The 13,108-nt window shown below is 44.3% G+C and overlaps 1 protein-coding gene across 1 annotated transcript in view; it reads right to left on the bottom strand.

Annotated features, from left to right (window-relative positions):
- Nucleotides 1-707: 707 nt before the first annotated feature.
- cd82b (CD82 molecule b) overlaps nt 708-13,108 on the bottom strand; it is a 28,757-nt gene continuing 16,356 nt past the window's right edge. The window contains exons 6-9 of the mRNA XM_085167748.1: nt 12,701-12,796; nt 11,721-11,894; nt 4,195-4,278; nt 708-2,725 (exon numbers count right to left, since the gene is read on the bottom strand). Coding sequence (XP_085023874.1) covers nt 2,648-2,725; nt 4,195-4,278; nt 11,721-11,894; nt 12,701-12,796 — 432 coding nt within the window. The 3' untranslated portion in view covers nt 708-2,647. The remainder of the gene's footprint in view (nt 2,726-4,194; nt 4,279-11,720; nt 11,895-12,700; nt 12,797-13,108) is intronic.

Below are 13,108 nucleotides of genomic sequence, written 5' to 3'. Positions count from 1 at the left end.
ACTAAGCTGTACTCATTACACAGAGGTTAAGTGCCTTAGACAATAGTGGATTAGAGCAGCAAGGTCTGTGCTGTAATTGTCTTGTTTCCTTTAAAAGCAGCAAAGGTATTGGTGAGGTATTAGCTTGTGGTATGACATTACATCATGGGGCTCGCTTTCCTTGATAAGAGTCACTGCATTTAGATCTCATAAGACAATCTTACAGGGGAAAAATCCTGTTGAAGCAGCGAAATTTCTGCGTGTGGAGCTTTTTGTTGTATTGAGCCACGGGGTAGTGAGACTAAATTAACATAAAAAAAACTAAGAAAAGAAACGATAATACAAAAAAAAAGAAATTATTTAGCTTAGAGGTGCAAAACTGGAAAGGTAGTGAAATAACCAATTTCATAAGAATCTGGATGAATCCCATTAATTAAACCTGTAGCTTTTATAAATCAGAGTTTTAGAGCATAATTAATCCAGTGATGAGAAGTCTTTCACTTTACACATAAAAGGCCATAACAGGGAAATTTACTCATTTTAGCCAAGTGCTAATGTTAGGTGTACACTGCCATCTTCTGGTTGCTTTGAGTAAAACACAAAACAAACACGTGACATCTGAACACACAAATAACAAGCAGCCTGAGAAAGATTGACTCCAGTCTGTGCGTGAAGTCGTACCAACTTCTAACTGGATTTTTAAATAAAATGAAATCAGCAGTCAACAGTTTCTAGTGGGTTCATGTTTATTAATAATTCTCAGTAATAAAAAGAAACAATTAATTACTAGCATGGCTTAAAAGTTCCACAAAGGTAAAAGTGTACAAAATATTCTAAACATTAAGGAAACCTTCATTTTTCTTCAACTTAAATTAATGTTTTCAATTTGGCAGCTCATGCAGTAGAAGCTGACTGTAACAGCTTTTAATCCTCTGTAATTACAGCGTGTTGAACACGCTTTCGAAGGCTCATGAAAGTGCTCATTAACCATAAATTGAGCTATAATAGTGTATTGAAGTGAAAAGATGGGATTTTATGGAGAAGACAGCTAAAAAAAAAACATAAATGAGGAAGAGAAAAGGTTTTGTAAAAAGTATTTTTAGAGAAGAAAGTATAAGTGGGAGAAGAGTCAGTTTCTGAATATGTAATAACTTACAACTTTTTTTGTCTTTCCTTTTTCTCACAGACTGATACTATAAACTAACTTCTTGAAAAACAGTCACGCTATGACAGAAATCCACTGTGGTCACACAGCTGCTAAAAGACACGAAAAAATGACTTTTCAAAATAAAAGCCAAGACCTGTGTGTAAGTTCAAAAACAACCATGCCATGTTAAGGAAATGAAAATATAGCTTTAAGACTGATGACAATTTACCAAGGGATCCAATTTCTCAGATTCAGACCAAAATAGTGCTGACGGGGCAGCCGTGCTCTGCTCTTCATCAAGAACAGAAGGAACCGAAGAACAATAGGACGTCTTAAAACAGGAACATGTGGGTGAAAGCTTTCCCATATAAAACGCTGACCGAGCTCTCAACATGCCAAGATCACTATCTAAAGTCATATATACAGCTGTTTAAAAACAACAAAAAAGAACAGATAACATGAAAATACTAAAAAAGAACATAAAGAAATAAAATATTCACTCAACACGTCATACGCATACGTACTTCAAACAGAAAAGTTCATTTTGAAGAGCCGCTCATTACGAATCATGCGTACCCGAAAGGAAGACAGACATTATTTAGAGATGATGGGTAGGCATGAGGTGGAGCCGGTGGTGGGTGTCAACAGAGGGCTACTGGGTATGAGGAGTTGATGACAGAAGCCAAAACCTCCACCGCAGCAGCCATGCCCTGCATCCATCCTCCACCCACTGCACCAAAAATACCTTGAGAGGGTAGCATGCGCCGTCCCATTTTCCTCTCATCTCCGTGCCTTGAAGTCAGAATAACTGGCTCTCAGCTAACTCAATATCACTAAAGTGCTCTCTTTCTCTCACCAGTTAACCCTGTAGCGGCAGGTGTACATTTCATACATGAGTTTTTGAGACTTCTACATCATCAATGAATTGCACTTTTTTTTAAAGCAACAGAACATTTTTAAACATGTTGGCTGTGGCAAATATGATACCAATTTAAATGCTTACACGCAAATTAATACTTCCTTTTTAAAAAATGCGTCTGAAGGTTCAATTAAGACACAATAAATTAAGAATTTTCTGGCAGTTTTCTTATGACTTTACAGGGTTAAACGCATCACTGAGGTCAGCCAAGGGAACACAAAAAAAAAAGACGACAACATACAAATGAACACTTGCATAGTATCAAACGCCAGAAGCTTCCATCAAAAATAAAAACAAATAAAATGAGGAAAATTAAGTAACTTTTCAACTTAGGGTCCACAAATATATCGCACTTGAGAAGTGTGTGTGTGTGTGTGTTTGTGTACATGTGGGCGTGAGAAATCTGTACAGCTGTGCAGACATGAGAAGCTCAAATGGTGGAGACAGCTGTCATTTGTCTGTGTGTGTGTGTGTGTGTGTGTGTGTGTGTGTGTGTGTGTGTGTGTGTGTGTGTGTCTGTGTGTATAAGACTGGGCTGTGAGGAGAGAGAGGGAGAGTCCGTCCATCTGTGTCTGTGATGTGACGCTGGATCCAGCATCAGCTCAGTACTTCGGCACTTTGCTGTAATCTTCCCGGCCAACGTTCTTGCAGAGACACATGGAGAGGATCATCCCGAGGAGCTGGAGGAAAGAGGAGTTGTCGGCTTAGATATTGCATTTGAAACTGATGAGCAGAGTGTGCACTCAAACATGCAGGTGATAAAACCAAAGAATTTCTGTGTATTTGCAACAGGCTACAATTACTGAACCACAGGCTTGGTTTTTTCTCCAAGTCTGTCTTGAAACAATATTCACATACTTTAGTTATGTCCACTGCAGAGCTTCAACCGCACATGTCCATTTACGCTGGCATGAGAAACATGTTTCCCCAAATTCTGCTTTAATGTAATGTGCCCTTAACCCTCAGCTTAGCTTCAAAAAAGGGTATTTTTTGGAAATATTTTACACTGTCTTTTAATTTTACATTTTTTAGTCTGCTGTTCGCTTTATCTTCTTTTTAACATTTTGCATTGTGTCAGCACTTTGTGATTCCTGTCTGTGAGACGTTTTGGAACACTACATATCCAGTCTTAGTTTGAAAACAACAGCACCGTGTTTTAGTCCAAAAAGGCAGAAACTGAGACTACTGGAAACATTATTATATAGAAAAAGCAGGGATAGATACTACATAAATAAACACGGCTTGCTTTCTGTTCCGAGGACCTCAGGCCTCTCGCTTTTGAGCCATGATTCACAACCTCAGAGATGTCAGGATCATACTTCAATACCTCCCAGTTTTTTTTAACATAAAGAGCCAGATTCTAATTTCACCTTCAATTTTACTGCAAATTCTAAATTTATATATTATTCAAAAAAGGTAAGCTATATAAATACGTTTTTGCTTCATTTGTTTACCTTGGTTTTCCTAAAACTTTGGAGGTTTTGTTTTCTAAAGGCTTCTTCACTTTCCTTTTAGTGCCTCTGACATTCAGTTAAAGAGGAAGGAGAAGCTTTTCTTTTTAACCAAACTAGATTCTGCCTACAAGAGTTATGTACAGATGCTGGCCAGCTGTTTCACTCTGCTTCCAGCTAAGCTAACTGGCTGAAGCCAGAGGTATGGTAATGAAGACCAAACTTTTAAAGGAACAGTACATGTGGCACCTGGGTGTAGGATTAAGCTGCTGTTGTCAGTGTAGTTACACATTCACCTAACAAAACAAGCAAAAGATCCATAAAGGAAAGACCTCGGGAGAAGGCACAGATCTTTTTGGGATTATGCCACAAAAGTCTTCAACTTGAACTCAAACCCACTTTGGTGACCTTTTGTGAATGAGGGAGGAGTTAAAAGTAGCCTATAGCAGCATATATGGAGGATTACAAAGTCTATCTACTATAATAATCTAAAAACATATGTTTGCTTTCTGCCATCGTTGTGATGAACGAACATAATTTAATGCATTTATTTATCTTGTGTCTGCCTGACCTAACTTGAAACTGTATACCAGCTACGATCCAAGCAAACGCAGACAAGGTGCAGTTAAAAACAAATATACTGGCAGCCTTAAGGCACTCTTGATAAAAATCAGAACAGGAAGAGGCGGATACTGTACCTCCACGACTGCCACGGCAGCACAGATCCCCAGAATAACTCCCAAGTTATCCTTTAGCCATGTTTCTATGGTGGTTTTACAGCCCTACAGGAGAGAACAAGAGAAGGGGGGGGGGGGGGGGGGGGGGGGGGGGCATGCAGAAAGATGAATGATTACAGGATCACAGCCGGACATGAACTGAGCCTTTTGAAAGCACAACTGTTAGCTCTGGGTTGAGCCTGTGAGGGGAAGAATAACAGGTTTAGCTTAGCCGAGGAAGGGAGCGACTGGGGAGTGTAAAGTTTCTCAAACAGGCAGACCAAACAACAGAACGGTGGAGCTGTACTGTTGTTTGGATAAATCAGAGCAGTATGAACAATTTGCCTCGGCTGCCACCGATCACGGCGCTGATTGAGTTTAACCACAGTCGCACACTGAGCTGCCAGTCTTAGTCAAACAGTTATGTAAAGATTAAAGGTGTGACGTCTGTGTCATCTCCCTAACCATGGCCTGGACTTAAAAACAAAACAAAAATCCAAACTGGTGGGTTTTCATTTTTTTGCTTTTTTTGCTTTTTTAACTTTTGCTATGTTTATGTCTACTGTCCATTCTGCTCCACAGTTTTAGGACCCTTAAAACAGAGTTGTGTTTTAAGATCTCCACCCAGTCTTAGTCTGAAAGCTTCAGCAATCTGTTTGCTAAGACTACTGGAAAATTCAACTCCGACATCTACTTTACCTTAATGCTGATTGGGCCTTATCAGATACAAACATTAAATGTTAAAAATCGTTAAATTCCCTAAAACAAAGAATCATAAATTAAAAATCATTCCTATGCTTACGTGCAGCTGCAAAATACTTCAAATAAATCTATACTTCTTGTAGTACACATCCAATCAGTAAGTAAGTGTTACGGCTGTGGCAATGTGTGGGCTGTTCTGTCTGTGTCTCTTTGCTGTGTTTCAGACTCTTTGCAGGTCCCTCCCCCAATGATGAGTAGTGAGCAGCTGATTGGACCGTGGAACACGTGACAGTGTTCAAAAAGCCGCTCTGACAGCTCCCGCCAGAGAGAGAGAGAGAGAGTGTGGAGTGAGCGAGCAGCTTGACAGCCGACGCGGTCCTGACCCTGGTTACCAACCTATACGTTTGTTGTACCTTTGTGTGAGCGTGCTCTGTGAGAGCTGTGTTAACTTAGTGCCTCGGCACCCTTAGGCTGAAGCGGAAGGGGTGAGCCGCCTTTTTCTTTGGGGACAGTTTTCTCCTGTTTTCCGGGTTAGGGAGCGAGGGCTAGTATTGTTATTTGTTTGTTCTGTTTTCTTTCGTAGGGTTTAGTTAGTTTTCTCTGGTGGGACTTAGTTGGTTTTGTTTATTATTTTGGCCTGGGTTCACCCTGGAGCTGTGCTTCATCACCGTCAATAAATCACCTTTTTTTACTCACAACTGGTTTCGGATGTTTGGCTTGGGAACCAGGGCGGGTATTTGTCTCTCTCTCCTCCAACCTTATGTGCGTCTCTACACGCCTAGATTAGGGGCGTAACATAAATGGGGGCTCGTCCCTTTTCGTTCGTGTGGTTGGTTCGTTTTCTTTTTGCGTTTGCGGTGGGGGGACGGCGTTGTGAGTTTCGGTGAGTTTTTGCTTTGTTCGTGATGTCGTTTGACATGGATGGTTTTGCGCAGCAGCCTTCCATTGAAAAGTTGGAGCGGTGCACAAAAGCAGATTTGTTAGTAGTGGCTAATTTGTTCAATGTGGATGTTCCGCTGCATTCTAAAAAGGCAGAAATTAAACAATGTTTGATAGAGACGCTGGTGGCCCGGGGAGTGTTTGGGAGGCACAAGTCCTCGCCGAGTGGGTCTGGGGGTTTTGAGTCGGCAGTGGGGGCGGAAGCTGCTGGGGCCGTCCCGAAACCTTCCAAGGGGCGGGTGGCGTCGGGGGCTGACGCTCCTGTCGCCGTTCAGTCTCCTAAGTTTGACCCGACTGGCCAGGCTGCGGCGGGTTTGGTGACGGAGGATCTCAGGCTTGCCCTTCGCTTGAAGGAGGTGGAGCTGGAAGCTAAGGCTAAGGAAGTCGAGCTCATGCATCTCCGTATACGAGCTATGGAGCTGGATTCCTCTCGAGCGACAGACGCTGTTCCCGTCCGTGTGAGTACACTCCCCGACACTTCCATTGTAGACCAGTTTAACGCTAGCAAGCAGATTGTTTTGGTACCTCCTTTTAGAGAGGGGGAGGTTGATTCCTATTTCACTGCTTTTGAGCGCATCGCAACCACTTTGAAATGGCCAAAGGATGTCTGGAGTTTGTTATTGCAATGTAAATTAGTAGGGAGAGCGCAGGAGGTTTGTGCGAGTCTTTCCATTGCGGACAGCCTGGATTATGAGATTGTCAAATCCACTATTTTGCGGGCTTATGAATTAGTCCCGGAGGCGTATCGGCAGAAGTTTCGTGCCTGTAGCAAGTCTGACAGTCAAACGTTTGTGGAGTTTGCACGTGAGAAAGCTGTCTTATTTGACAAGTGGTTGGCTGCCAGTAAAGCAGAGGACTTTACTCAGCTGAAAGAGTTGATCCTGCTGGAGGAGTTTAAGACATGTCTCCCTGAAAATATTGTGGTGTACCTTAACGAACAGAAGGTGGGGTTATTGTCTAAAGCGGCTGTCCTTGCCGATGAATTTGTATTAACTCATCGTGCCGCACTTTCAACGGCGCGCCGTGAGTACACTTCCGCATCTCATCCTGCCAAAAGTTATAGGGTTTCCCCTAAGCGCCAGACACGTTCTGCTGCTATTCCTGTGTCAGATCGCAAGTGTTTTTATTGTCATGAAATCGGGCACCTTGTCGCTGTTTGCCCATCACTACAGCGCAGGGAGCAGGCCCACACGGTAAGGAAGCCGAAAAGTGTGGGTTTCGTTCGTTCTGTGTCTGCTTCCACTTCACCTCGCATTGAAGTGGGAGGTGAAAGCTTTGATGATAGCTACCGTCCCTTTGTGTCGGAAGGATTTGTTTCTTTAATCGGAAAGGAGGAGGATCGGGTGCCGATCACGATTTTGCGTGACACTGGAGCCGCGCAGACACTCATTTTGAGGGGTATTTTACCTTTTTCTGATGATTCTTTTTGTGGTTCGGATGCCCTTGTCTGGGGAGTAAAAATGGATGTGCTGCGAGTACCCCTACACAATGTGTTTCTGCAATCGCCGCTTGTTTCGGGTTCGGTACCGGTTGGGGTGCGCGATCAGTTGCCAGTGCCCGGAGTTGCGATGATTCTGGGGAATGATTTAGCGAACGGGAAGGTGTTTTTTACCCCGAGAGTGGTTGAGAATCCTGTGCCTGATACTTTGTTACCTGACCCTGCTGCTGAGCGCTCTCCCTCTGTTTTTCCTGCCTGCGCTGTAACTCGCGCACACAAGCGCAGGTATGGTGATGTTGATTTGTCTGATTCTTTTCTCTGCGCTGGTGATGAGCCGGAGTCTGAATCTAAAACCTGTGACCCGCAGACGGGCGACTCTGAGGCGATGCTGTCTATTAGCCCATCAGTGACATCTCAACTGCCTTTGGGAGTTAACAGAAGAGATTTTGTTTTGGCACAACACAGTGACCCGACTCTTGTGGGTTGTTTTTCAGCTGCCAACTCTAGTGACCAGTATCCTCGTGTTTACAGTGTTGAGGATGATGTGCTGATGCGCACCTGGTATCCGCCTACTGCTGGTGATCTGGGCTGGAATGTGTTTAAGCAGGTTCTGGTGCCTCAACAGTACCGACACAAAGTTCTTAGTCTTGCCCATGACAGTTTCTCTGGACATTTAGGTATTAGAAAAACCTACCACCGCATTCTGCGTCATTTCTTTTGGCCAGGATTGAAGAATGACGTTGTTAAGTATTGTCGTTCTTGTCACACCTGTCAGATTAGCGGTAAGCCTAACCAAGTCATTCCACCCGCTCCATTACACCCTATTCCAGTTTTAGGGGAACCTTTTGAACACATACTCATCGACTGCGTTGGTCCACTTCCTAAAACAAAGTCGGGCCACCAGTACCTCCTGACTTTGATGTGCATTGCTACACGTTTTCCCGAGGCAATCCCATTGCGCACCCTTAGGGTTAAACCAGTTGTTAAGGCGTTGGTGAACTTCTTTTCTACTTTCGGGTTACCAAAGGCTGTCCAAACCGACCAGGGCTCTAATTTCACGTCTAAGATTTTTGCTCAAGTTTTGCAATCACTTGGCATTAAACACCAGAAATCTAGTGCCTATCATCCGGAGTCGCAAGGTGCACTCGAGCGGTTTCATCAGACCTTGAAATCTATGATGCGGAAATTTTGCCTTGAGTCTGAGAAGGAGTGGGATGAGGGGTTGCCGCTGCTCCTTTTAGCAGTGAGAGAAAGCGTGCAGGAGTCGCTAGGATTTAGCCCTGCTGAGCTGGTGTTCGGTCACACAGTGCGTGGCCCGTTGCGACTGCTCAAAGAGAGCTTCCTGTCCAACACCGAAGCTCCTAAGGAAAATGTGTTGGATTATGTGAGTTCATTTAGAGAGCGCTTGCATAAGGCATGTGCAATCGCACGCGATGCTCTCGTTGCAGCGCAAGGTAAGATGAAGAGGAAATTCGATGAAAAAGCTGTGCAAAGGCAATTTGAGGTTGGTGATAGAGTTTTAACACTCCTACCGGTCCCTGGATCTTCTCTCCAGGCTAGGTTCAGTGGTCCGTACACAGTGCAGGCGAAATTGAGTGACACGGATTATGTCATCGACACCCCAGAGCGGAGGAAAAAGAGTCGTGTGTGTCATATTAATATGATGAAGCCCTACTTTGCTGGTGGTGTGTCAACAGTTGCGACTGTGGGGGTGCCAGGTTCCGAAACCCGGTATGACCCAGTAGGTGATGATTTGGTTTTTGGTGGTGCTGTGGGCTGTGCACGATTTAGGAATTCTGAAATCCTACGTGATTTGAGGTCACATTTAACTGAGATAGATGAGGATGTTCGAAACGACGTGTGTCGGTTGATTGAGAATCATCCTAATCTTTTCTCGGACACACCATCCTGTACCACCGTGCTGGAGCATGATATTGATGTGGGGAACCATCCTCCAATCAAACAGCATGCCTACCGGGTGAATCCCACTAAACGTGCTCTTTTCCAGACAGAGGTCTCTTATCTGTTGGAAAACTGTCTTGCTGTTCCTAGCTCTAGTGCGTGGAGTTCCCCGTGTCTCCTAGTGCCTAAAGCGGATAAGACCCCGCGGTTTTGTACGGATTTTCGGAAGGTGAACAGCGTGACCAAACCTGACTCCTATCCTCTTCCCAGGATGGAAGATTGTGTCGATAGGGTCGGTTCTGCGAAGTTTGTTACCAAGCTGGACTTGTTAAAGGGCTATTGGCAAGTTCCTCTAACATCACGTGCGGCCGAAATCTCTGCCTTTGTCACACCTGACCACTTTCTTCAGTACACTGTCATGCCTTTCGGGTTGCGCAACGCTCCCGCCACATTCCAACGGCTCATGAATATCGTGCTGGGAGGCGTCCGCAAGTGTGAGGTGTATCTAGATGATATTGTTGTCTATTCAGACACCTGGCCAGAGCATTTGGAGACACTCACTGATGTGTTCCATCGCCTGGATAAGGCATCCCTCACCCTCAACCTCGCCAAGTGTGATTTCGGTAAGGCCATGGTGATGTACTTAGGAAAACAAGTGGGTCAGGGACAAGTGCGCCCTATCTTGGCCAAGGTCCAGGCCATACTGGATTTTCCCGCCCCCCGGACTAGGCGTGAGCTCCGTCGTTTTCTCGGCATGGTGGGCTACTACCGGGGTTTCTGTAAGAATTTCGCAGAAGTGGTCGCACCCCTCACTAGCCTCACTAGTGTGTTGAAACCTTTTGTGTGGTCCTCTGTGTGTCAGGGTGCGTTCCAGGCTGTTAAGACTCTCCTGTGCAGTGCGCCAGTGCTGGCTGCCCCTGATTTTGCGCGCCCTTTTAAATTAGAGGTAGACGCTAGTGCAAACGGAGCAGGTGCCGTATTGCTGCAAGAAGACCGTCATGGTGTGGATCACCCAATCGGCTATTTCTCAAAGAAATTTAATGTCCATCAGCGAGGGTACAGCACGATTGAGAAAGAGGCCCTCTCTCTGCTGTTCGCATTGCAGCATTTCGAGGTGTACGTCGGTTCCAGCCCCTCGCCTGTGATCGTTTATACCGACCACAATCCCTTGGTGTTCCTGATGCGCATGCAGAACTCGAACCAACGGCTGATGAGATGGTCTCTCCTGGTGCAGGACTTCAATTTGGAAATCCGCCATAAGAAGGGCACCGAGAATGTGTTGGCGGATGCCCTATCCCGTGTCTTCCTCTAAACGAAACTGTTCGAAGCAACTACAAAGGAGATGTCTTTGATTTTGGGAAGGGGGGTGTTACGGCTGTGGCAATGTGTGGGCTGTTCTGTCTGTGTCTCTTTGCTGTGTTTCAGACTCTTTGCAGGTCCCTCCCCCAATGATGAGTAGTGAGCAGCTGATTGGACCGTGGAACACGTGACAGTGTTCAAAAAGCCGCTCTGACAGCTCCCGCCAGAGAGGGGGAGAGAGGGTGTGGAGTGAGCGAGCAGCTTGACAGCCGACGCGGTCCTGACCCTGGTTACCAACCTATACGTTTGTTGTACCTTTGTGTGAGCGTGCTCTGTGAGAGCTGTGTTAACTTAGTGCCTCGGCACCCTTAGGCTGAAGCGGAAGGGGTGAGCCGCCTTTTTCTTTGGGGACAGTTTTCTCCTGTTTTCCGGGTTAGGGAGCGAGGGCTAGTATTGTTATTTGTTTGTTCTGTTTTCTTTCGTAGGGTTTAGTTAGTTTTCTCTGGTGGGACTTAGTTGGTTTTGTTTATTATTTTGGCCTGGGTTCACCCTGGAGCTGTGCTTCATCACCGTCAATAAATCACCTTTTTTTACTCACAACTGGTTTCGGATGTTTGGCTTGGGAACCAGGGCGGGTATTTGTCTCTCTCTCCTCCAACCTTATGTGCGTCTCTACACGCCTAGATTAGGGGCGTAACAGTAAGATACCTTTTTATTGCAGTGATAATAACTGTAATAATACTCTGATGACAGCAGATCATCTGCCTCCATTTCATCCCATCCCTAACATTCGCCTAAGTCACAGCAACCGTCTACACGTCCTCCTTCACTACATCCATGAATCTTCTTTGTGGCCTTCTTCTTTTCCTTTGTCCAGTGTATCCACTAACCCTCCTCTGCACGTGTCCAAACCATCTCGGCCCTGCCTCTCTAACGTAGAAAGGCCGAATCAAATGCAGATCATCAGTTACTTTTTTGTTTTAATACTGTGATATTATTAATTTTACTACAATATTTTGGGGCTGTCCCACTGCCTGGAGAAAACATTAAAGAAAATACCAATAATAATAATGATAATAATAATAATAATAATTTGTATAAGCAGCGATATCATGGTATGGAAATAAAACAATTTCAGTCTTGGTTGTATAATTTAACAGTTGCTCGCCTAATTTTCAACTCTTAGCGCACAGACAGGAGGCTGCAGACTTTACATTGTGTTATTTACCGTTTCATAAACAGGTGGATCCGAGGACAAGGTTGAACACAGGCCTGCTAGCACCTTTTCCACTCCAGGCAAGGAATCATTACGACAGGAGCAGGAATACTGCACCTGGGTGCTGTTCTTGATCACAGGGTTCTCAGACCAGTTGCCCGGCCCAGTAAAACCACAGCATTTCATCTGGTAATATGGGAGAAAGCAAGGATGTGAGACAAATTAGAAACACAAAAAACCCCACAGAGGATGAATTGAAAAGGTTTTGCTGCATTTTATTTCTTTAAAAGAGACAAAAATGAATTGGAAATGAAACTGGATCCAAAATTAGCAAATCCCTTGGCTCTGTGAATGAGTACTTGTATTATGATATTTGAGAACAATATATTCTTGGCTGCTGCTTTCAGAAAGACCAGGAGGAAAGAGGCTTGGCAAGAAAGAGGGAAAGGTGGAAGAAGAGAGGGAAGAAACTGGGTACAGGCTGATTAGTTTAATGAGTTAGTTCATCCAAAGTGCAAAGCATACGTATATTTTCACGTATCCCTCAGATCAGTTTTATTTGCAGAGTTCTGAAAAGGCTGTCTCCAGAAAACGGTGGATGTGATGGAACTTAGGGAGCCCATCGGATTGGATGAAAGTTAAGTTAGACGAAGGCTGCAGGTTACAGACCTACAACTATTCAGCACAATTAGTCTCTCCTGATGTATGGAAAGCTGCAATCACACTGTTAGCTGCTTGCATGATAATTGTTGACTGACTGAGTTACGCATTAAAAAGGATAGAAAAGCTGCTTATAATGTATTGTAATGTGATTCTTGAAGAATTATTTAGAGTAATCACGCCTGCCACCAAAACAATCCAAACTGAAATCTAAACAAATGGCTGATTACGTTTACTTTGTGTGATTTGAAATAACTTCCACTGTGGAAAAACAAAGGGGTTTTTTAGGGGGGGTCGACAAGGCGTGGAAACACACTGAAGCGTCAACTCACCGTCCTCTGAATGTAGTCCAAGGGGTGCTCTGTGGTCCTGTTATTGGGGTAGGTGATGATCACAGTCTTAATAATGCTGTCCATCTCATATGCCAACTGGAATTGAATACGAGTATATTATTATCAGTGTCTAAGAATCAGAAAACACACCATGGCTGTACGTAAATAAAAGTGATTTTTATTTTAGGCATTAAAAAAAAGGTTGAACACCAGCCAGAGAGGGGAAGTGAAACAGTGGTGATGAAGGAAAACAAATAAACAAGCAACAAACCCCCCAGAAATCCCACAGATGATCATTCTTTTCCAAATTTTAAATTTATGTTTCTTCGAGCACCGCCGCAGTCGTCTCTTGCTGGGCTCAAACATTGTTCAAATACAGCTTAGCAAGAGAACGACTCCGTGTTTATG

The sequence above is a fragment of the Neolamprologus multifasciatus genome, chromosome 7 (assembly GCF_963576455.1).
Source record: "Neolamprologus multifasciatus chromosome 7, fNeoMul1.2, whole genome shotgun sequence".
NCBI lineage: Eukaryota > Metazoa > Chordata > Actinopteri > Cichliformes > Cichlidae > Neolamprologus > Neolamprologus multifasciatus.
The sequence above is the reverse complement of the archived record's forward strand: the minus strand, read 5'-3'. Positions and strand labels throughout refer to the sequence as shown.